Source organism: Pituophis catenifer, unplaced genomic scaffold (assembly GCF_029215685.1).
Source record: "Pituophis catenifer annectens isolate HBS135680 unplaced genomic scaffold, rPitCat1.0.hap2 SCAF_2, whole genome shotgun sequence".
NCBI lineage: Eukaryota > Metazoa > Chordata > Lepidosauria > Squamata > Colubridae > Pituophis > Pituophis catenifer.
This window is the reverse complement of record NW_027256882.1, coordinates 149,310,508-149,332,700: the sequence shown is the minus strand read 5'-3', so window position 1 is coordinate 149,332,700 and position 22,193 is coordinate 149,310,508. Positions and strand designations below refer to the sequence as shown.

Genomic DNA, 22,193 nt, shown 5'->3' with positions numbered 1-22,193 from the left:
TCTCCTGGAATATGTCTACTACACAAGAAGATGCAATGGCCTAGAATGTTTCATTTGAATGCTGTCAATCCAGTCTTTAAAAATGGGAAGTTATTTTAAATTTGGTGCATGTCCTATTAGAGTTGAATTTTCATTCCAAGTGTTGGCTTAAAACAAGCAAAGGTGTGGGATAGCAGCTTACTACATGTGAGAATGTGTGCCCTTCGCTTTCCCCTTCTAAGTGAAAAACACTACAGTAAAGAGGACCCAAGCCTGGGCAATCTCCAGGCCACTCTCAACTACATTAAACCATTACCTCACGGTGGGATTGAGATGGACGGCTTGTTGCATTTGTGGAGGTTTCTATAGGGGATGATGGTTTCTTATTGGCCATTATGAGGCTAGGAGAAGAGGTAGAGGCACACACTGTGGTAGTGGACTCATGTGGACTGCTCGCTGCCATGGAGGTCATGGAGCTGCACCGTGATCTGGTTGAATAACTGTTCTTTGGATGTGAAACTGAAACAAGAATTACAAAAAGTTATTTCACTCTTTTTTTAAAAAAAAATTGTAAACCTGAATTTACCTCTCATCCCATCAGCAACCAGTGATGTTATATTTTCCAAATCCTTACACAATCAAACTGCAATAAAAAGAAAAATTGCTTCCAGTCTGCTCTTATAGTGTTCCTGTGGTTGCCACCGCCACCACTTTACAAATACTCCTCAGACACTGTGAGCCAACTGACAGGGGAGCCATGTGCCTGCTGAAAAATACCTTGAGGTATAGAAATACCATAAAATACTGGAAGGGGCAAGACCCAATCCATTGAGAACTAATGAGCAGAAAGGAAAAGCCTGCAAATGCACTTTTGTGTAAGTGAATGGATTTCACTTTACTAGTATTGCAACAGGGACAGTTGAACATTTCTTCATTTTTTCTTAAAATCTACAGCATTGGGCTATGTCAAATAGAGGTTTCCAAACAAAGACCCCTGTTCCAGGTTTATTAATTTGAATATTTATAGTGTGCCCCATGCCCAAAGGATATATAACATATGAATTTATAATGTACATAAAATAAGCAGGATAAAGTAATAAATGCATGTAAATGACTCAGTTCTGGAACTGTAATAACATGAAGGCTAACATAAGGGATCTCGATCATCCTCCTTTCCTGAGCTGATAAAATTTTGAGAAGGCCTTTTCAGTTGAAAGCCACAGAAAAGCATAATTTCAGAAATGCTTTTACCAGTTACATGTGTTTAGTTCAGTTCAGCTTTATCCCATCATTGCTGTGTTTTTATTTTGTTTCGGTACCCAGGATATACAAGCTCACCTTGTCCAAAGGATTCAATGCTTTTCTTTAGTGCATCCAGGTCACAAGTGAAGCGAGCCACCCTTCCAAGATCTTCATCATATTTGCGCTCACTAACGAAGTGCTGCAGAGAAGAAAAATGTAGGCATGTGAGCATTATGCACAAAGCAAATTCATGTTTTGGGAGAGAAGCTGTCAATGTGGGTTGCTGGTATCAACCGAGGCACAAACTACATACCCTTCTCTCTGCTTCTATATAATTGCAGAAAAAGAAACAATTGGATTTATTTTGCAAGATGACCCTGTTAGAAAATAATGAACAGCTTAAAGGTGGAACTGCTGATAGAACAGCAAGTACCAGAGTGAATTTTTCCATAGTGAGATTTTTGTGGGAATTTGAACGTAACTTCATTCTGGCCTCTAGTGGTAGGCAAGGGAAGCATTTGTCAGCGTTGCTGGTTCACACAGCACAACACACTAAGATCAACTTTTTGCAGTCGCAATCAAATTATTCTTCAGCTTTATGGAGGTTAATAAATGTGAAAAAGTTTCAGGCAAAGACTTCAACTTGATTTTCGAGTTTGTTCTTTTCAAAAAAATAATGATTTTGTTTTTCAGTCAAGCTTAAGCAAATGTTGTTGCCAGATCTGGTATTGAAAACAGCAAACAGCCTGGTCAGCTTCAGCAAAGCCTGATTTAGCACGAACAGCTGATTGGCGGTTGGATTGGCCTCCCGGAATACCACCTATCAGCTGTTCCAGGCTGTGGGGATCGCAGCCGCCCATCGCCGGCTATTGCTGCCTCTGCACGCCCTGTTTTCAGCCATTTTCGGCCTCTGCGCATCCCGTTTTTGGCCTGTTCCAGGTGGCAGGGATCACCATCGCTGCTGTTCGGTTGCAATAGGTGGCAGCAATGGCGACCCCTGTAGCCTGGAATGAGCGAAAAACAGGATGTGCGGAGGCCGAAAATGGGGCGCAAGGAGGCGGTGATGGGCAGCAGTGGCAATGGGCAGCAATGGGTGGTGGCGATTCCTGCAGCCTGGAACAGCTGATAGATGGTATTCCAGGAGGCAGATCCAACTGCCAATCAGCTGCTTGTGCTAAATCAGGCTGTGCTGAAGTTGACCAGGCTGTTTGCTGTAAGGAGGCAAATTGCTGGGAGGCAGATTTTTTTTTTCTTGTTTTCCTCCCCAAAAGCTAGGTGCATTTTATAGTCCAGAGCGTCTTATAGTGTGAAAAATATGGTACATCAACAGAAGCTTGGAAAATATAATTTCTCTGTGCATATTGTGGTGGTACTTTTGATGAGATCTCTGCCCCAACTGCCCAATCTGTGTGGATTAGAAAAAGTTGCATATAGCCCAAAGCAGTCTGGAGATTCACCTTTATATCAGCTCTAAGTTCTACCAATTGCTCTTCTGACATTCGGACTGCTACGTCAGTTAGTTTCTTCAGTGCCTCTGCCTTCTTTTGGCGGCTGCTTAGGATTTCCACTATAATGTAAAACAGAACCCCCAAAAGGCAATAATGTTTATAATAAATACGATAATTAACCAATTAAAGCACAAAACAATGTCTAAGTTGCTACAAATCTAATTCCTGCCTGCCCTTATTCTCTCCTTTCCCCGATATTTTAGTTTATCCTTCAAAGGTCAGCTCCAGCTCTGCAATACATCTGAAAAATACTTGAGGCCTTGGAAAATGCCTAAGAAGACTGGACTTAAATGCCAGGGGACAATTACCTGAGCAACAGGTGAGAACTATTAATTTCCTTAAATTGACAGATTCTTATGTAGCTCAAACTGTGAATAAGGTCTTTTTGCTTTCTTTTTCTCTCTCCCCTTTTAATTAAAAAAAGTTACCAAGTCAAATTGGTTGTTTGCTTGATTGCAATGGGTGGGGTGGGATGCAGTTTATAACTCTTTTCTCCTGTACTTTTTTCCCATTGAAAGATGGTATCAAAGCAGGGGTGAAATGCTCCTGGATCGGACCGGATCACCTGATCCGGTAGCAATTTTGGCCAGTGGTTTGGTGACCCGGTAGCAATGGCAGAGCATAGCTCCACCCACCCGGCCAGGTGTCATTATTTCCTGGTTTGAACCAGGCAGTAATGTGTTTTTTACCTCCTGCACATGCGCAGAAGGTCTGCACATCCTGTGACACGCGCAGCGTGTGCACTTCCAAACCAGTAAGGAAGGAAAGTAGATTTCACCCCTGTATCAAAGCAGTTCTTTTGTCTTGTAAGGAGAAAACAATGCAGATACTACAATAAAGCTTGGGGAACTTAAACAGAAAGAACTCCAGTTTTTCTACTAAGAGAGGTAATGGGAATTGCTTCTTTTATAACATAGGTAGCCATAACTTAATTTAGATATGAAGATTATAGGATCACAAACAGTTAATTCAAGTCTCAAATCAGACAATCGGGCTGGGCATATATTTTATTCTTGCACTTTTCAGCATATTTGGACTCTAAAGTGAGAAGTTTCATACCACTGGAATGGTCACAGAGAATGAGACAGTGATAGTTTTCATCCAGGATAAGTAAATCAGTGTATAAATGCACACATAACAGGACTCTGTTTAACATTGTGTTTGTAATGAGGAAATCCCAGATGCAGTCCTGGTGTAGTGGCAACTGGGATTAACTATGGCAGTATACTTGGAAAATAAATGCAGGCGATCCTTGATTTACGACCACAATTGAGCCCAAAATTTCCATTGCTAAGCAAGACAATGAAGTGAGTTGCACTCCATTTTACTTTTTTTTTTTTTTTGCTACAATTGTTAAGCGAATCACTGAAGTTAAGTAAATCATGCAGTTGTTAAGCGAATCTGGCTTCCCCCATTGGCTTTGCTTCATTAAACATTTGCAAAAGGTGACCAGCTGGGAAGGTTACAAAAGGTGATCACATGACCACAGGACAATGCAGTGTCAAAAATACATGCCAGTTGCCAAGCGCATGAATTCTGATCATGTGACCATGGGGATGTCGTAAGTGTGAAAAGTAGTCATAAGTCACTTTTTTCAGTGCCTCTGTAACTTTGTAGGGTCATTAAATGAATGGTTGTAAGTCAAGAGTAAAACCGGATCTTACCCATGTATCTATAATTACAAGATATTTGAAACATGAACCTATACAACTAGATGTGATATTAAAAAAATAGCCAATTTGCATATCTGGAAACACCAGAAACGGAAGTCCTTCTTTGCATTTTGTCTTGGACTGCTTATTTCAAACATCTGGTGGTCTTGTACTGGTTTCACTACAAAGATATTAACATAGTTGTGTTTTATAAAACTTACTTGCTTCTGCTTTTACTTTGTCCATTTCACCAAGTAGGGCTACTTCTCGATCCATGAGGCTAAAGGAAAGGAAAGGAAAGGAAAGGAAAGGAAAGGAAAGGAAAGGAAAGGAAAGGAAAGGAAAGGAAAGGAAAGGAAAGGAAAGGAAAGGAAAGGAACGGAGGAAGGAAGGAAGGAAGGAAGGAAGGAAGGAAGGAAGGAAGGAAGGAAGGAAGGAAAGAAATAAAGATTAAAATTCTTATATTCATAGGCTATAACTCTCAGAAATCAACTCAACGATCAATCAGGCCATTAAATTGGGACAAAACCTTGCCTCCTTGATGAAAACAGTTCCTTGCTATACAATAAGCTTTCAAACACTGAATGGATAAATATCACTAACAAGGAACAAGTCAACTTTTTTTCTCAGACTTCCAGCATCTCTTTTTCTTAGGTTAACTACCGTATTTTTCAGAGTATAAGACATACTCCGCTTTTTCTCCCCTAAAAGGGGGTGAAAATTTAGGTGCGTCTTATATACCGAATGTAGCCCCGCCCACCCACTGGCCCCCACCCTTTGGCCTCTGCCTCCCAGAAATTTACCTCCTTATAGCAAGCAGCAAGAAGAAACAGCCCATTTCAGCTTCAGCACAGCCTAATTAGCACATGTTGATTGTCCCTTGGATGCCTCCCGACTCTCAGCTGTTTTGCGCAGGCCTCTGCTGCTTGCTGCAAAGGAGGTAAATTGCTGGGAGCAGATTTTTTTTTCTTGTGCTAATCAAACTATGCTGAAAACGAAAATGAAAGTAAAGCAGGCTATTTGCTGCAACGAAGCAAAATTGCTGGGAGGCAGAGGCAGATTTCTTTTTCTTGTTTTCCTCACCAAAAAAGGTAGCGTCTTATAGTCTGGAGCATCTTATGCTCCAAAAAATACAGTAACTGAAATTCTACATGGTTTATCACTGTTTTGGTTCCAAAAATCGTAACTATCTTGATGTTTTAAGCTTTTATTTGCAAAGCTATTTACAGTGTGCTGATCTATTTCTAATTTCCATGTAGCAATCACTATGGCCTACTAAAGTGTTTAACTGCCTATAATTCTCATATTTCAAATGGTCAACTGTGAATTTGCCTATACAAGGCAAAGCAAGCACCCAATTCAAAACATACCAGAACTATTCTTTGCAGGAAATTGAGCCTCATTATAACTTGTCCCCTATAACAGGGATCCCCAACCTGTGGGCCACGGCCCACTACTGGGCCGTGGGCTAATCACTACTGGGCCACATGAGTGGCTGCCTGATGGGCGTGCCTCTGTGCACATGCACAGCCCCACTCACACAAATATTGTTGCGGACAATCACAGCCCCACTCGCCCTCGTCTTGTTGCGGACGCTCGCCGTGTCACGGATGCTCGTGGCCCCACTTGCGTTTGCATCGCTGTAAATGTCGCAGGAGCACACATGTGCACATGCGCTTGCCCCTCCCCCCAAATCATCCCCTTTCCGCCCGCCACGCCACCAATCCAGAAAGGTTGGGGAACTCTGCCCTGCAAGTAGTAACTATTGTTTTTCTCCTCAAATTAGCAACTGCTGTAGTAATGACTGGAACTGATAAAGCAGAATCACGTATCTGATATGGAGGAGGGGACCAGTGTTCATTTTGTGAACAGAAATAATCCCCAGTTTAAGAACAAGTTCTGTTCCCAAGATCTGCATTTAAGTCAAATTTGTATGTAAGCCAGAACAGTATTATACTGAATAAATAGTATTGTGTAATTAACTTGAACTCTTGTGTATTTAATTTGAATCATTGTGTATTTAACTCAGATTTTGCTATAACAGGTTCTAGACTGAACTCTGGGTTGTCCTTAAACCAGGGTGTTCTTAACCTGGGGGCTTGACGTACACTGGGGACCATTTGAAGAACCAGAGTTTCAGGTTTATCGTTACTCTGTTCTTTTTCGCTCTCATTTCCTCTTGGTTAGTGCCAAAGAGCCATTTAGACAAAACTGTTGATTGAGAATAAAAACTGATGGTACTAGTACCAGATCTATACAATACAAGAATCAGGAGGCACATATGTAGCTGACGTGGAATGGTCCAGTATAGACTGGGCTCCTTTGCCAGCTCACACCATATCAAAATAGCAATGTTTTGAATGACACAGGTACTGCTTTCTTAATCTGTTCAGAGTCGAGGAGAATATACTGTTCCTTATGAAGGACTTCTATCCTCTTAAACAAGCCTAGCATATGCCAAAGAGGAAGACAGATTTGGAAAGAAATAGAAAGAATAAATTCTTGGTTGAAATGCAAGAGAACAGGCTTTCGCAGCATCAGTTTATTCCTATGGAATGCCAGGAATTTGTTTACAGGGGGCAAAGCTCATTCATACTCCATGCTATAATACTTGTGAGAGAAAAAAATGGCCTAATAAATGCAGAGATTATTTATGGGCATCATTAGAACCTCTAAAAGTCTCTGAAAAGACATTCCCCTCAGGAGTCTCGGCAGAGGTTGGCATGGATACCAAGAGCTGTTCGCCATACAGCTGCTTCTCTGATCTTCACTACCACCCTCAATAACAAGGAAGGAAATAAATAAAACATTATTTGTTGACATTTTATCTTTTATCCACTACATCTCTTATCTCCTTTTTTTATAGCTGTTTATTCTGTCCCTTTAAATATTTTAATAAAAATAACACCCCTTGCCCCCAAAATATAGCAATCTTATGGAATTTGAAAAAGCTCAGAGGTTTCCTAAAGGGGTCATGCATCCGAGAAAGAGATAAAGGAATCATCTGATATTTCAGTTTTAATTCCAAATTTCTGAGGGGTTGAGGATAATTTGGAGTAGTTATCTATCACACCGTACCACTAAGTCATGTAGAAATGGGTGACAACATGCAGAGATGGGTGATATCAGATTCTGAATATCTGCATGAATAGGTTCCAGTTTAGATGCATCCAGATGAACAACTGATAACGGATAAAATATAATCACTGAAAGCTTGCATTTCAAGAGGCTGAACAATCCCAGCAATGGTTCAGAGATTGTGATAATAAAGGCCATGGATGATGATGCAATTCTAAATCCTAATAACCACCCATAAATATGTTCCAGCTTCTATTCAGGGCAGCAAGCCAAGGAAAGACAATAAAATCCTTACGGTGAGGAGAATGAAGTCAGGGTAGGTATCAGCCTTTATTATTATTAAAGCAGCTACAAAGTAGAGTTCTATTGCTTGCCTTTATGAATGAAAGAGGACTAGTCCTCACTTAATTGGGACTGGCAACTCCATTGTGATATGGTTGTAAAGTGCAAACTCATATACCATGCCAACTTACAACAGCAGTTCTGGTTCCCATCATTAAGTAAATCCCATATAGTCATTAAGCAGAACATCATGTGACTGCCATTTGCAACTTCCTGCTGGCTTCTCCACTGGGGTTTGCTTGTGAGAAGCCAGAGGGGAAGGCCACAAATTATGACCATGGGACCCTGCAACCATCATAAATAAATGCTGATTGCTAAGTGCCCAAATTGTGATCACATGACCACAGAGATGCTGCAACAACTATAACTATGTGGACTGTTTGTAAGTCTCCTGGTTCAGTACCATTGTAACTCTGAATGGTTGCTGAATGAACTATCTGTACAGGGGAACCAGAGAATGTGTGTTTGAAAACAATCCTGAAGGCAAGGCTGATGAAGTCTTAAGCAATGGATTTATTTCTCAGACCAATATTAGGTAAAAGTAAGCCTGAAAGAGTTAACTGCCTATATACCTTGTATTTTCTTTTATTATACCTTCAAGGGTGGTCTGCCTGCTTATTGTTTGTGCTTTAACCCAAAATAATTCTAGTGTTCAAGGCAATCACAGAATTTAAAGGACTAATTAGGCTGCATTTGTGATATGCTCCCAGAGACAGATGATTTGTCCTTCAATAGGAACTTCAGAAAAATTCAGAAATTATAGACTGAACTTATATATTTAAAAGTTTGAGCATCTTGAGCAGTGATACCCAAAACCTGAAAATCTTCATTCCTGGCAATAACTTCAGGAGTTCACAGCACATTCATTTCTTTTGGAAGTAGCAAAGAGCGTTTCCCATCAGGTAAATGTTTTTTTTGCCATACTTTCTCAATTACAAAATAGTATGTAGAGTTCAGGTGACCCCTGAAAGCTCTATTGTGGATGAACAACCCTAACCCTAACTCTGATGAAAATAAAAATATAAAACAAAAGGTGATAGTATGTGATAACAAGTCAAATAAAAACTGAAAATACAGTTTGCAGAGTTATTAAACATTACCGTAGAACAGCTAAAGGTGAAAACAGCGAAAGAGTAATGCAGAGAATATTTAGCACGAGGGTTTGATCTTCAGGAAACTGAACACTTCAGTCTGTTACATGGCAAGGTATTCCTGAATGGGTTTTCCTCTTTTTGCCAAATATTATAAATTCATCATTATATTTAAAAAAAAAAACACAGCCTGCCTAATGAGTACATTATGAATTCCTAAAGCAAAATAATTAAGTTTTGAAGGGATGCTATAAAATATTACTTGTTCTGTTTTAGTTTACAAAATTGTGGCAATTCCTTCAACACCTCTTCCAGCAAGTGACTACAACCAATGTATATCAAGAGAACATAATATTTGAAACGCCAACAGTTGCAAAACCAATTCTCTTGACAGACTTCCTACATTGAACCAGCAATGCTGCATTTATGTGTTGATGCAAATAATTTTCCTCAGAAGTGAATAGAAAGGGATTTGTATGCTGTGGCTCAAAGATACACAACCTTACTTGCAGGATGGCAATCATCCCGTTTTGAGGAAAGAACAAATAACAAACCCTTGATTCTTTATCTGGCATTTATTAAAGGAGGTTCTACTGGCTTACTTCCAAACTAGCCATGCATTTCCCTGTGTCACGGAACTGCACTTCCTGCTTTCTGCCCTTACTCTGCCCCACAGCAAGCAGAATTATTGAAACAAGGTCTTTAACCTTTTAAAGCATGACGCATGATGAAGCAAAGATTAGAGGAGTGACACAGGAGGATATGATATATAAAAAGCACTAGCTTTTTATGCTGAAGGAAGAGATATCTGCAGGAAAACACACCATCCAAATGAATGTGGGTAATACTGAATAACAAATCTACTGGCAAAATCTGTAATGAGAATTAGTTCTAAATATTAAAAGTATGCAGAGGCTGCTAGCCTTCAATTGAGGAATCTTTCACGATTCTCCTTTGCCTACAATTCCAATATGTATCCTTGGAGAAATAAATCAGATGCAAGTGACCCTCACTAAAAAAAAAATGCTTTCATTATTTTTCTTAAGGCTGTATGTGAGATAAATAGCAAAGATTTTAGTACAGGTATGTACAAATTTTAGCTATTTAGACCATCCATTTTAATACTCTAACAATGTGTTTGATAAGCAACACACAGAGCTGTGATAGATTAAGTCAGCCTATAAACCCCCTCAAGTCCCTTGATCTCAGGTTGCTAAGATTTGAAAATGAAAATGCTTTTTGGCATGGAAAAGAATTTTGTCCTCAAAATTTCCATTTATTTGCTCAGATTTCAAACTAACTTTTTAAACTCACTTGGTATTAAGCAGGAATTGTTTCTTGTTCATTCTGTAGCTTTGTGAAAGTTGGGAATCAAATTATTTTAATCACTCCCACGTGACACCTCTCCTGCGCGAGCTGCATTGGCTTCCAGTGGTCTTCTGGGTGCGCTTCAAGATATTGGTTCTCATCTTCAAACCGCTCCATGGCTTAGGGCCCGATTATTTACGAGACCACCTTCTGCCACCGATAACCTCCCACCGGCCAATACGCTCCCACAGAGAGTGCCTCCTCAGGGTGCCGTTGGTCAGGCAATGTCGGCTGGCGGCCCCCCGGGGAAGAGCCTTCTCTGTGGGGAAGAGAAGAATCAGCTACCCCCAGGGATACGACTGATCCCGGACCTCCGGACCTTCCGCCAGGCTCTGAAGACTTTTTTATTTCAGCAAGCCAGGCTGGGTTAAGAATCTTTTAATTGTTGAATTTTATGGGTAAGGGGTTTTAAATTGGGGGAGCCAATATAAATTTAATTCTGTTTTTATAGTATTTTAATGTTTTTATTGTATGTTTTTTAATTATGGCTGTCCACTGCCCCGAGTCCTTCAGGAGAGGGGGCGGTATAAAAATGTAAAAATAAATAAATAAATAAATAAAAAACTTAAATCACTTTAATCACTTGGTCATTTGAAATGTAAATGCAATAGATTTCTCAACCATGATGAGGATTCATTACTAAAAGTGGTCAGTGAAATCCTGCATATATGTACAGAACATTTGTTTGGCCCATTTTTATCATAAGCCAGTTTCTAAAAAATTAGGAGAACATATTAAGCAATTACTGTATGTTGCAATGCTATAGATTATCTTTAAAGCATCTATTCTTAGTAACCTTGCATTCCTAAGTCCATGGGTTCCCTACATAAAGCCACCCATATACATAGTTGTTTTATTTCGGGATAAAGATGCTATTTGGAAATAGTTTGTATCCTAACATCATACAGTATCACCAGAATCTGGTAGTCAGAGGCCATTATAGTTAAATTTATAGTTAAATTTTGCAATTTTCTCCTCAAATAAAAAAGAAATCCCTATTTTTATAAAACACGTGATATGACCCCAACTAATGCGCTACTATATGACTCCAACTAATCATGCTGCATATATACCCTCAGGCAAGGACTAGTTTGGTGAAGGAAAAAAGGGAAATTGGAAGGCATTGTTCTTAATTAAATCCTTTAACATCATGTTCACTCTTGAATATACCAGATTTTGGAGTATTAGCATACCAACTCTGCAGCTCTGCAAAGACCTGCTTCATTTTCTTAATGGAAGCATCCATCTCTTCTTTAACCACAACCCGATATCGAGACAGTGACACGGTGCATCGCTGGAGGTCTTTTACCGATTTTTCAATATTGGAACCTATCCAAAAAGAACACAATAAAGTAAAGCATCAGTACTTCTTGCAAATTTTCCAATAATTATCAAAACTACAAATTACTTGCCATAAAGTATTTGTTCATTACATGAAAAAGGGAGTTCAAAGAAACTTGAATGCTACTTTGAATGTCATTTCTTCCAAATATTTCTGCTAAATATTTACCAGAAAAAAATGTTCCAGGAATAAAATAGCAGCATTGAGTTATAAAGAGAAAATATCTAATTGTGAATAAAACTGTAAAGTTCACACTAAGATTGACTGTCCCCTTTACGATCAAATCTGCATGAAACTGCTGTTTCCTCTAAAAGGGAAGATTTAAGGCTTAAGTACCGGTTGCAAAGGTTAGACTCTCTGCTGGCTATCTCCAAAAAAGCACATTTCCAAGCTTCTTTCTGTCATCAGAAATTACTGAAGTGCTCCCCTCTCCTAAGCTGCTTGTTATGGTCCTTGTTAAAGCAAAAAGCTGAAACGCTGCTGCCAAGAGGCAGATGTTCCTGTCTCCCCAAAACTATGGATAATGACCATGTTTAGAATCAAGATTTTGAAGGTCTTATTTGCTGACAGGTGTAGAAGAGAAGAACAGAAAATAAGAGAAGGAACAGCAAGGGCTGTTGCGTCTCATTTATCCACCCAGGTTCATTGAGGCTCACAGTGTGGAAAAAAGAAGTGTGCAAAGCTGGGATAAGGAATATAATGATTACAAGGGAGAGCACACTTTTCTAAAACTATGTTGCACATTAAATATACAGAGTGAATCATTGAGCAATGCCAGCTAATTAAATAATTAAGTCAACTAATTCTCATTTTATTGTATATCCAGTTGAGGAAAAAATGTAGTCTACAACCTGCCCCCAAAGGATACAATATTTATATTAAATAATTTACAATCTTTCAGTGCCCCTTGGTAAGTCAATTACAACCTGTTTCAAGTAACTCTAGCTACCTAATGTGCTCTGCAAATTACTCCCCACTATTAATGCAATATATTATGTAACAGCTCTCTGCAACCCAAATAGAAATAGATAAAGGAATTCAAATAGAACTGGAAAAAATATTGTGCCCAGTGAATGCATTTATTCACAGAGCAAGCAGGTATTATACCATCAGGCTTGAACAGATCTATAGCAATTTTGAATTTGCAAAGTCATCATAAAACTAAATGAGAATTATACAGTGGCAGCAATTTAACACTGAAATAGGCAAGATGAAGTGATTGATCGAAATCAGGGAGGAGAGGAAGTGGCAATCAACTTCCACAGGATTCCACTCTTCATTTACCAATCCCAGTGCAGCAGCCAACATATTACTTATGTTAAAAAGCAATAAAACCCCCATGATGACAAATGATTTGTTGTTTAAGGCATATTAAAAGGTTATCAATAAGCATGTCAAGAATAATTATACTGAGATGTCCTGAATATTTATCTTCATCTTAATATTTATGTAAAATATATTCATATATTTGCACATTAAGTATTCAGAACAAAAATAACAACTTCAATTTTAGATTCCATTTAATTTAATCTTACTGTTTCCCAAGGAATATCTGAAATGATAGATTAGGCTCTTTTTGCTTATCTCTGAAACAGCTGAAGGTTAGGCTGATCTGGTACATGGTTACCCAATGAACTTTATGACTCAGCAAGATTTGAACAGGATCAAAGTCCTGTACAATCCACCACAGCACAACAACTAATGAGATATACACTAAGAATTACAAGCTTTAGAGTTAAAACAAATGTCAACTGGCACCCTATAATTATTTTGCAACAAAGAACTTGTTAGAAAAACTAAAAAGAGAACAGAATCATGTCACAGATCTGTAAATTCTACCTAGTTTTTTGTTTCCAGGGGGCACAGGGATCTCATCCAGCATTGCTAGGGATGAGGGAGCTGGAGACTGGATGCTGGAAGCAGATCTGGAGAGTGGCTTGCCAGCATTTCTCAATTCAGGTTGCACTCTGAGGGACTGGGTATTCTGGGAAGACCGCGTGCTTGCAGATTTTGGACTCAAGTTGGTTATTCCATTTTCAAACTGTAACAATGCTGAGGAAGGGAAAAAAGAGTTACTCTAAACTTCCCACAATCATAAAATAACATAAAAAAGAACAATAGGATAAGGAATTTTATGTAGACTGGAATTCCAAATTACTTTTCTAGAGTGTCTCTGTATAGTGAACATCTGCCTACCTAGAATTTACATCAGGGCTTGTCAACTATAGCAACTTTACGGCCTATAAACTTCAACTTAAGGGCCTGGTGGCTCAGCAGACTGATAGCATTGTGATTAACACTAGCTGTCTGCAATTACTGTAAGTTCGAATCTCACCAGGCTCAAGGTTGACTCAGCGTTCCATCCTTTCTAAGGTAGGTAAATTGAGGACCCAGTTTGTGTGGGCAATAAGCTGACTTTGTATAAATATACAAAAGTATGAAGGCTATTGCTTAACACATTGTAAGCCGCCCTGAGTCCCCGGAGAAGGGCGGCATATAAATCAAATTAAAAAAAAAAAAAACCTCCCAGAATGGCTGGCTCAGGAATTCTGGGAGTTGAAGTTGACTGGTCGTAAAGTAGCCATAGTTGCCCACCCCTGGTTTACATGGTACCCAATTTTCTATTTCAGTACATTCACTGCCCATGTAATCTATGGATTTGTCAGATTATATAATTAAATACAAATTCTAGTTATCTAGTATTATTACTGTCATGCTGCTTCCATTTCTACCTCTTTCCCCCTCTTTGGAAACCTGGGAAGAGTCAAAGTAATTTGAAAAAGAATGATTCATCTCCTTCAGTGGCAACTACTGAATAGTGGAAGGGAAACTGTAATTGTTTGGTTATTAAATAATGAAATGTGGCAGACGGCACTACACAAGTAGAATGGAAGAAGGAAGCCTTCCTTACCCATACAGACTTTCTGACTTTCATAATAATCCAACAGAGAACTAACCTGCCCCATCAGGAGTCTCAGGTGTAGCAGGCTCGCTCTCCTCTAACTCTCTCGCATCAATGGAAAGTGTCTCCAAGCCTTCACTGAGTGAGTCCACAGACTCTGTGTCATTGGTTGAACCATTGACATGGTAACCGTTAATCCCACCCTTCTCTGATGAAACTGCAGACTGTTCTTCTTCAGTGGCTGCTGGCTTGCTGGGGTCAGGAAGGTTGGCACTTGATTCTGCAGAGGGTTTTGATTTGGTCTTCTTCTTTTTGTTCTAGAATTAAGACACCGACATTATGAGAGAAGAAACTAAGCTTAACTCCTGGTATGAAATGGAATATTATTACTATTGCCTGAATATAAAAGAATTAAATTCTTCAGCAGTCAGGACTTAAGACGATCCCTTAAATGTGAGATGGATTTATTTAACAGCCAGAATTGACAGACTGTGATATTTATGAAATTCAAGTGTGCAGTATATAGCGGCCATTTATGGAGAGAGACAGTGTGGCTCTAAGGGATGTTAAAATTGCTGCAATTTACCCCAAATTAGTCTGAAGGGCTGACTATTCTCAGAAATATGCACATTCTACAATTCCATACAAATACAGGAAAAAAATATGCTTTGTGAAATCTCAGAAGACAGGACAATTTCAGAGTTGTGTTTCAAATAGTTAATGGGTGAGACCTTACCATCACACATATCCTTAAGCCTTCTACATAGAATAGAATAGAATTTTTATTGGCCAAGTTTGATTGGACACACAAGGAATTTGTCTTGGTGCATAGGCTCTCGGTGTCCATAAAATAAAAGATACATTACTAAAAGAACAGAATGAATTAGTGTATACTTGATTTTTATCATGGATATATTTTTATATATATGGAAAATGCTGGTCAGGTTAGACCTTGAATGAATTAGTGTATACATATGGAAAATGCTGGTCAGGTTACACCTTGTTCTAACCCGGCAGAGGTCTTACATATCATATATTCAGTGTTCCTGAGAAATCCCACCTGATGTTACAGAATGCTCTAATAGCCTTAAGCAAGTACTGGAATTTTTTTGCTTCTCTTCCCCTTCCCCAGAGGTCTTTTTTAAAAAAGTCATTCCCTCTTACTTAAACTAGTTGCATCACCTCAGTTATGCCACATGACACATAACAGGAGCTAATGGGCCATGACTGTGGATTGGCTATGGATCCCTGCTGTAAGGCTGACCTTCATCATAAATTAAATTTAATGTTGCCAATGTGAGGATTAATAAAGGAAAGGCTTCATAAAGATTGGCAATGAGTTTCAAGTTACCCCTTTCAAGGGCTCTCTCCCTTTTTATTGGGGTAGTCAGGCTTTTGGGACTAGAAGAATTTCTAGTGAATTTCTAGAATCTCTGTTGGAATTTCAAGATTGTGTTGTGGGGACTAACAGCAGGGTGAAGATCCCTGACCATAGTATTAAATAAATAAAAATAAACAGAATACTCTTACTATTTCCAAAATGACTGCAACAGGGGGAACATCTGGCCACAAAACATCACTTATCAGAAGAGAAACAGATGAGATTGGTCATTCATACTTTAAGTTCTTACACCCTAACTTACTTTTGTATTTTTTTTCTAATTATTTGGGCACACTTCTAACCAAAGCAATGGACTCTAGCCACAACAGTTTTCATCTTCTAAGAAGGTGTGTAATATCCATTGGTAAATTTAGATCATGCAAGTTCTCTGTTTATATAGCACTCCTTTTTTAAAAAAAAGTGTTAAAGGAAAAATGGGTATGAAGCCTGAAAGATACTAAGTGAAGGTCCTATAGGTGCTTTGGAACTTATAAATGGTTTACTGGGGATGCCAACATTCTTGGTGGAGGAGGGAGAACCTAAGAATGAGGAACTGAAGTCTCTGGAATATCAACAGACTCATTATAATTCAGTAGAATATCAAAGCAAGCTCAAATCCAAACCAAGACTAACCTTTTTCTTGCCAGTTACCGTCCATTCTTTCAACACTGCAGTAGCACTTCCTGTTTTGAAAAAAAGCACATAATTATTACGGTTTATGTGCTTCTTAGCTATACAAAACAATAGCAAAACATAAAGGTGGATGGAATATCACATGAATGGAATATCACACAGTAAGTTTATATCGCTGCTAGCAAAAAATGGCATAAAGACAGAAAAGATATGAATTTATTTTCTGGCCAGAAGATAGATAGAAGACTATTTTGTTTTTGTTACTTTAAAAAAAAATGATTGTGGTTCTTAAGGGAAGACCAGAATATGCCACTGAAGTGTGAAATCTTTAAAATTTATCTTAAAAATAAATATAGTAACAAAATGCCTACAAATATGTAAATATATTCTTGGGAAGTTTGCCGTGGTTGGCGCAGTGGTTAGAATGCAGTACTGCAGGCTACTTCTGCTGACTGCTGGCTGCTGGCAGTTCGAGTCTCACCAGGCTCAAGCTTGACTCACCCTTCCATCATTCCAAGGTTGGTAAATTGAGGACCCAGATTGTTGGCGGCAATATACTGACTCTGTAAACCGCTTAGAGTGGGCTGTAAAGCACTGTGAAGCGGTATATAAGTCTAAGTATTATTGCTATCATAGTGAGACCTGAATTTTTTCCAAAATAATTGTTGGAATTTAAAACATAAAAGCTGAAGAATATTGGTCAACGAGACATTGAGTAAAAGCTAAGTTGCTAAATAGGTACTTTTAGGACACAATTTAGACAAAGTGGTTTTGTATCATAGTGACAAGGTTTTAGGATTTCTATGCTTCATAGAAAGCTGTTTAAGACTGATTTATTGAAGCCAAAAGCCAATGGTAGCGTTCTTACACAAGTTTCTGAAATCATACTTTCCGATTAATTTTAGTACCTAATGAAAGGCATTAATCCATTAGTTCATTTCCAAACAGAATGATCTCAGAAAAAAATGCTTCCCTAATCTAGGCCCTGAAGCGTAGAATTCTAGGTTTAACCAGAAAGTCTTGTTTTCAGAAGTCTGAAATAGATTGTGAAAGAAGTCATAGGATAAAGCCACATTTAGAATAAAGAATGAAACCTTTTTTTAAAAAAGGATTATATTGTTTAGAAAAAAGATGCACAACACCTTCTGGGCTAAGAGCACACAACAATAAAAAGTGCTGTGTTAAATCACCTAAAAAAAACATTAATTTCATTTTTATTTAAGTTAGTATGTTACTGCCATGTTTTTCCCCCCCTTCTGTTACAATTAAAATGACAGTCTAATAACAACCTTTGGTGTCTCTGGGGCAACACTCAGAGCTTCCAAAGGCAGCAAATAAACTTCCTAAGTAGTTCCTGCTGAGTCTTTCATTAGGCAAGGAAAATTTCAGTTTCCATGAGTTCCTATGAACATGTGTAAATGAGTTATGGAGAAAACTTGTGAATGTGCTTTGCTACTGGAGAACATAGAACTCAATGTCTAAAGTGGAATTTTAACTGAGCGCACCGCTCATTTTTCTCCACCCCAGGTAGCCATTTTTAGTTTCAACAACGAAAATAGAATTTAGAAATTATTTAATAAAAAGGGCAGACATTTTCTATTTCCTTCATAACTAACTTTGATGTAGAGAGGTTAAGTCTTATACACTCTAAGTATCATACAATACAAATAAGTCCTGTGCCTTAGTTACATATCTTGAAACACCACAGTATCAGAAAATGAAGGAATGTATAAATATATTTCAATAGTTATTTAGTATTCTGTAATTGCATTATAGTAAGATTACATGTTAAATGACAACCCATTGCTTTTTTTCATCATATTTATTTTTTGAGTCCTGCCAGAAAACATCTCAGGTAGGAACTAAGAACTTACCTTCCATGAAAGCCTGTACAGTTCGATCTACACAATTATCAAAGTGTTGCAGCACTAGGATAATCTCATTGTTGCTGCGGTTAGGGACTATCGCTCTCACAGCACTAATCTAGAAAAATGAGATATGCAGGTCACACGTTAGCCACTTACTTCCCAGACAAATATGTGCAACTGCCAATACAGGAGAAAAATTAAGTTTCTGTTTTCCTAAACTGAAGTCAGTTTCGTTTTTACTCTGGGAACAGCCCATTCATTTTTCCTCTGGCAGCCTGTGTGTGGTGTTAAACCCATTTCAAACTCTTACATTAGAGCTGCAAGCAATATGAGCCCACAGCATGAGTAAAGCCTTCCAGCTTTCACTGGTTAAGATGTCACTGAAAAGCAAATATGCTCTGAAACAGTCTGACCAGAAAAGCTTGTCCCCAAATCAATACCAGCTTAAAAAAGAAGAGGAAAAACAAATGTTCAGCCATGAGACAACAAGAGGCAGCACAAGAAGCAATGGATGGAGATTAATCAAGGAGAGAAGCAACCTAGAACAAAAGAGAAATTTCCTGACAGAACAATTAATCAGTGGAACGACTTGCCTCCAGAAGTTGTGAATGCTCCAACACTGGAAGTTTTTAAGAAGAGATTGGACAACCATTTGTCTGAAATTTATAGGGTCTCCTGCCTGAGCAGGGGGTTGGACTAGAAGACCTCCAAGGTCCTTTCCAATTCTGTTATTCTGAGACAAGCTATCTGTCAATCAATGGTTGCAATTGTGGAAGATACCACTTCCTACAGCAAAAGGGTTACAATAAAAGTTAAGAACTTATTGTAAATTGAAAATTTCCCTGTATGCTCTATTCATACTTCAAAGGAATCATCATACTTTCTGATTTTCAAAACAATATTATGCTATTTTCAGCTCTTAATGAAGTAACTGTTAAGATATTACTTACCTTCTCTTTCATATTTTCAAAGGTACCTCCTTGGGCCATCACGGTGTTTGACTGCACATCAAAAATAAATCCTGACAAATCTGAAGAGTCAGAAAGAAATGAATGTTCAGAATTCAACAAGGAAAAAATTTAAGTTCAGAGAGTAGCTGCAGTTATAGATCGTTCTGTGCAGAATCATATAAATATAGGCTGGAAATTATGCTAGAATAACTCATCCAATCCCTGAAAGCAATAATTTGCAGGCACACCCCCTTGGGAGAGGCAGAAAGCGTATCAGTTTCACCTGCTGAGCACCACAGCATTAGTACATACTTTTTTGAAGCAGACTTCTGAAACAAACAGTTCTGGCAATATTGCAAAACTAGTCAAATATTAAAATGTGCACTAGAAAAGTATTAACTGAATAGTTTTCAAAGTCAGAAATTCAGACTTCTATGTCCCGAGGCATACTGAAGTTCTTCTTAATGTCTATCACTAGATTCTACATAATTTTCAGGGTAATTCTATTTTTAGACCAGAATTATAGCAAGCTGTGTTTCCTGCTAGCTGTAAACATTTCTTGGCTATTCTATGTTCCAAGGCTGATTAGTCATTAGTTGATTGTTTGGGAAAAACTCATCCTCCAATGCTGATATAGCTGAGGTCATTGTTAATAGCAGTGTGGAATCAGTTCTTACTTTCAGGATTGCTGGATAAAAAATGACTGGGTTTTAACTGATCTCCATTGATTCCGTACCCAGTTCTACTATGCTCTTCCCAGCTCACAAAAAATAATAAGCTATGTAGCAGAAGTATAAATTTTAACCCTGAGGTAGATACCCTTCTCTACCTCAAAGATGACACTGGCCCACTCAACTAAGATCAGAATTCAACATTTAAAGCAGTGCCATGTCTAACAATCAACTGGAATCCACTATCTTTGTTTGAAACTCATAGCCAGAATATTAGATTGACAGTGCAGTTTATCAAGAGACACACTAGTTCTGTTTCTTTCCTAACCCATTTATTTTTGGGAATATATTGAAATTCTTTTACATTAGCAACCCTAAAAGAAAAACTCCCAGAAGAATCACAAAAGCAATGAATAAATGAAACCTTTTTCAAATTGGCAATATAGAATCAATTATGGAAACTGGATACATTTTTTTCTGCTCTTTGCTAATACAAAAAATAAGATACCAAATCTACGAACAAGAATCCACTTCAGCTTCAAGATTTTATTTTATATTGAATATTGCCTCTCTCTTTTGGTTATATAAAGTGCAGGATTTCTGTAATGCATTATTACGTCTACTAGTTATTATAATTTTCATGAAAAATGATTAGATATTCTGCTTTTATACATGCCACCAAATAGGGATATTACAGGTCTATCCTTTTATCAGTTTTAGATCTAGCAGCAAATGAGTTATTTGATGACTTAAATATCTAGTTGGTGATGCAGAAATCAGTACTACAGCAAATGTAATTTGAGATATTTTATCTGAAAATTCTTTAAAGTCTCCAGATCTGAAATTCAAAGTTCAACCAGGAAGTAAACATGTAATATTCACCTTTCTTTCAATGGTTATCCAGAGATGCATTAGTTTGATGACTCTTTTAATTTTAACAGACATTGCTCTGTCTTTTGAATTGCATGAGGAATTCAGTGAAATATTGCATGAGGAATAATGGAATATTAATTTGCATAATACCTTTATTCTCTCCAATAACGACTTGAGGTATTTTTCCTTTACAAAGAAATAGTTGAAAAAGCAGTTTGGCGAAATCAATTACTTATTCCTCTTAGATCATTAAACAAATCTCAACTTGTTTGCTAACATTGATTTAACAGTCCTCTTTTCACAAAAATACATTTGTACCATAATGACTTCAGAATTAAGAGGTCAAGCATGTATTTTATTGCTTTAAAACAGGGGTTTCCAATCTTGGCAACTTTAAGACTTATTGACTTCAACTCCCAGAATTCCCCAGCCAGGCATAACATCTCTTTATTAGATAAGCATATGCAGGCAGTTACCACAAGTAATTCACATTCAAATTATCATTCAATCATGTTTCCTAAATACTAAAATAATTATTAAAATAACTAAAATACTAGGAACAACCTATTCACCATAGCAACAATATATTTGTTACTTGCTGACTGCATTGAAGTAACCAATTATTCTGACACTATTTTAGTAAATAAACCTTAAGAAATAATTGGTGTTAGAAAGAGTTCAGTCAGCTGTTCCCAAGCCTTTTTCCCAAGCTCCTTATTAAGATGAAACCCCAAAATGGAATCTTCTATCAATAATAATGCCATCAAGGTACAGTGGCATTTTTGCTTACTTCTAATTTAGTATGCTAGAAAACAGACTGCATATTAATTTGTAATCATGTTAAATTTATAAGACATAGTATAGTTATGGTCTTATAAATTTAACATGAACTATGGTTACAGGTGATCCCACCAACCTACCATGTCAGCATTATTACAATTGCAAAAGAAAACACTGTATATAGCAAACCATTTATATAACTTTCCATATGTGATTGCCAAGGTACAGATCTCAAGATGTGAGCACAGTGTGGGAGTAAGTGTGGAATTTTTATCTATAAAAAAAAGAACCTATGGAGAAAAAACAGTGAGCTCTTCCTTCTTCCATAGCTCATGCCATTTTCTCTGTTCTGAGAAGAATGGATGGAACACCGGAAAAGCTAGTATTTAAAATGGCCCTTAACATTTTTCTTCAAAGATTATAGTTTGAAAATTGCTGCCGTAGGCTACACAGAATTTGTTCATAATATAATCTTGTAATATATAGGAAGATGCAGGAGATGTGACGATGTGCAGTGTCTTGTCCTACATAGT

General features: G+C 37.8%; 1 protein-coding gene across 1 annotated transcript in view; it reads right to left on the bottom strand.

Moving 5' to 3' along the window:
- Window positions 1–22,193, bottom strand: part of SPATS2 (spermatogenesis associated serine rich 2) — a 59,561-nt gene that overhangs the window by 2,799 nt on the left and 34,569 nt on the right. The window contains exons 3-12 of the mRNA XM_070937762.1: window positions 19,337–19,416; window positions 18,393–18,501; window positions 16,519–16,568; window positions 14,560–14,821; window positions 13,442–13,654; window positions 11,454–11,589; window positions 4,603–4,661; window positions 2,679–2,788; window positions 1,318–1,420; window positions 296–498 (exon numbers count right to left, since the gene is read on the bottom strand). Of these exons, the coding sequence (XP_070793863.1) occupies window positions 296–498; window positions 1,318–1,420; window positions 2,679–2,788; window positions 4,603–4,661; window positions 11,454–11,589; window positions 13,442–13,654; window positions 14,560–14,821; window positions 16,519–16,568; window positions 18,393–18,501; window positions 19,337–19,416 (1,325 nt within the window). The remainder of the gene's footprint in view (window positions 1–295; window positions 499–1,317; window positions 1,421–2,678; window positions 2,789–4,602; window positions 4,662–11,453; window positions 11,590–13,441; window positions 13,655–14,559; window positions 14,822–16,518; window positions 16,569–18,392; window positions 18,502–19,336; window positions 19,417–22,193) is intronic.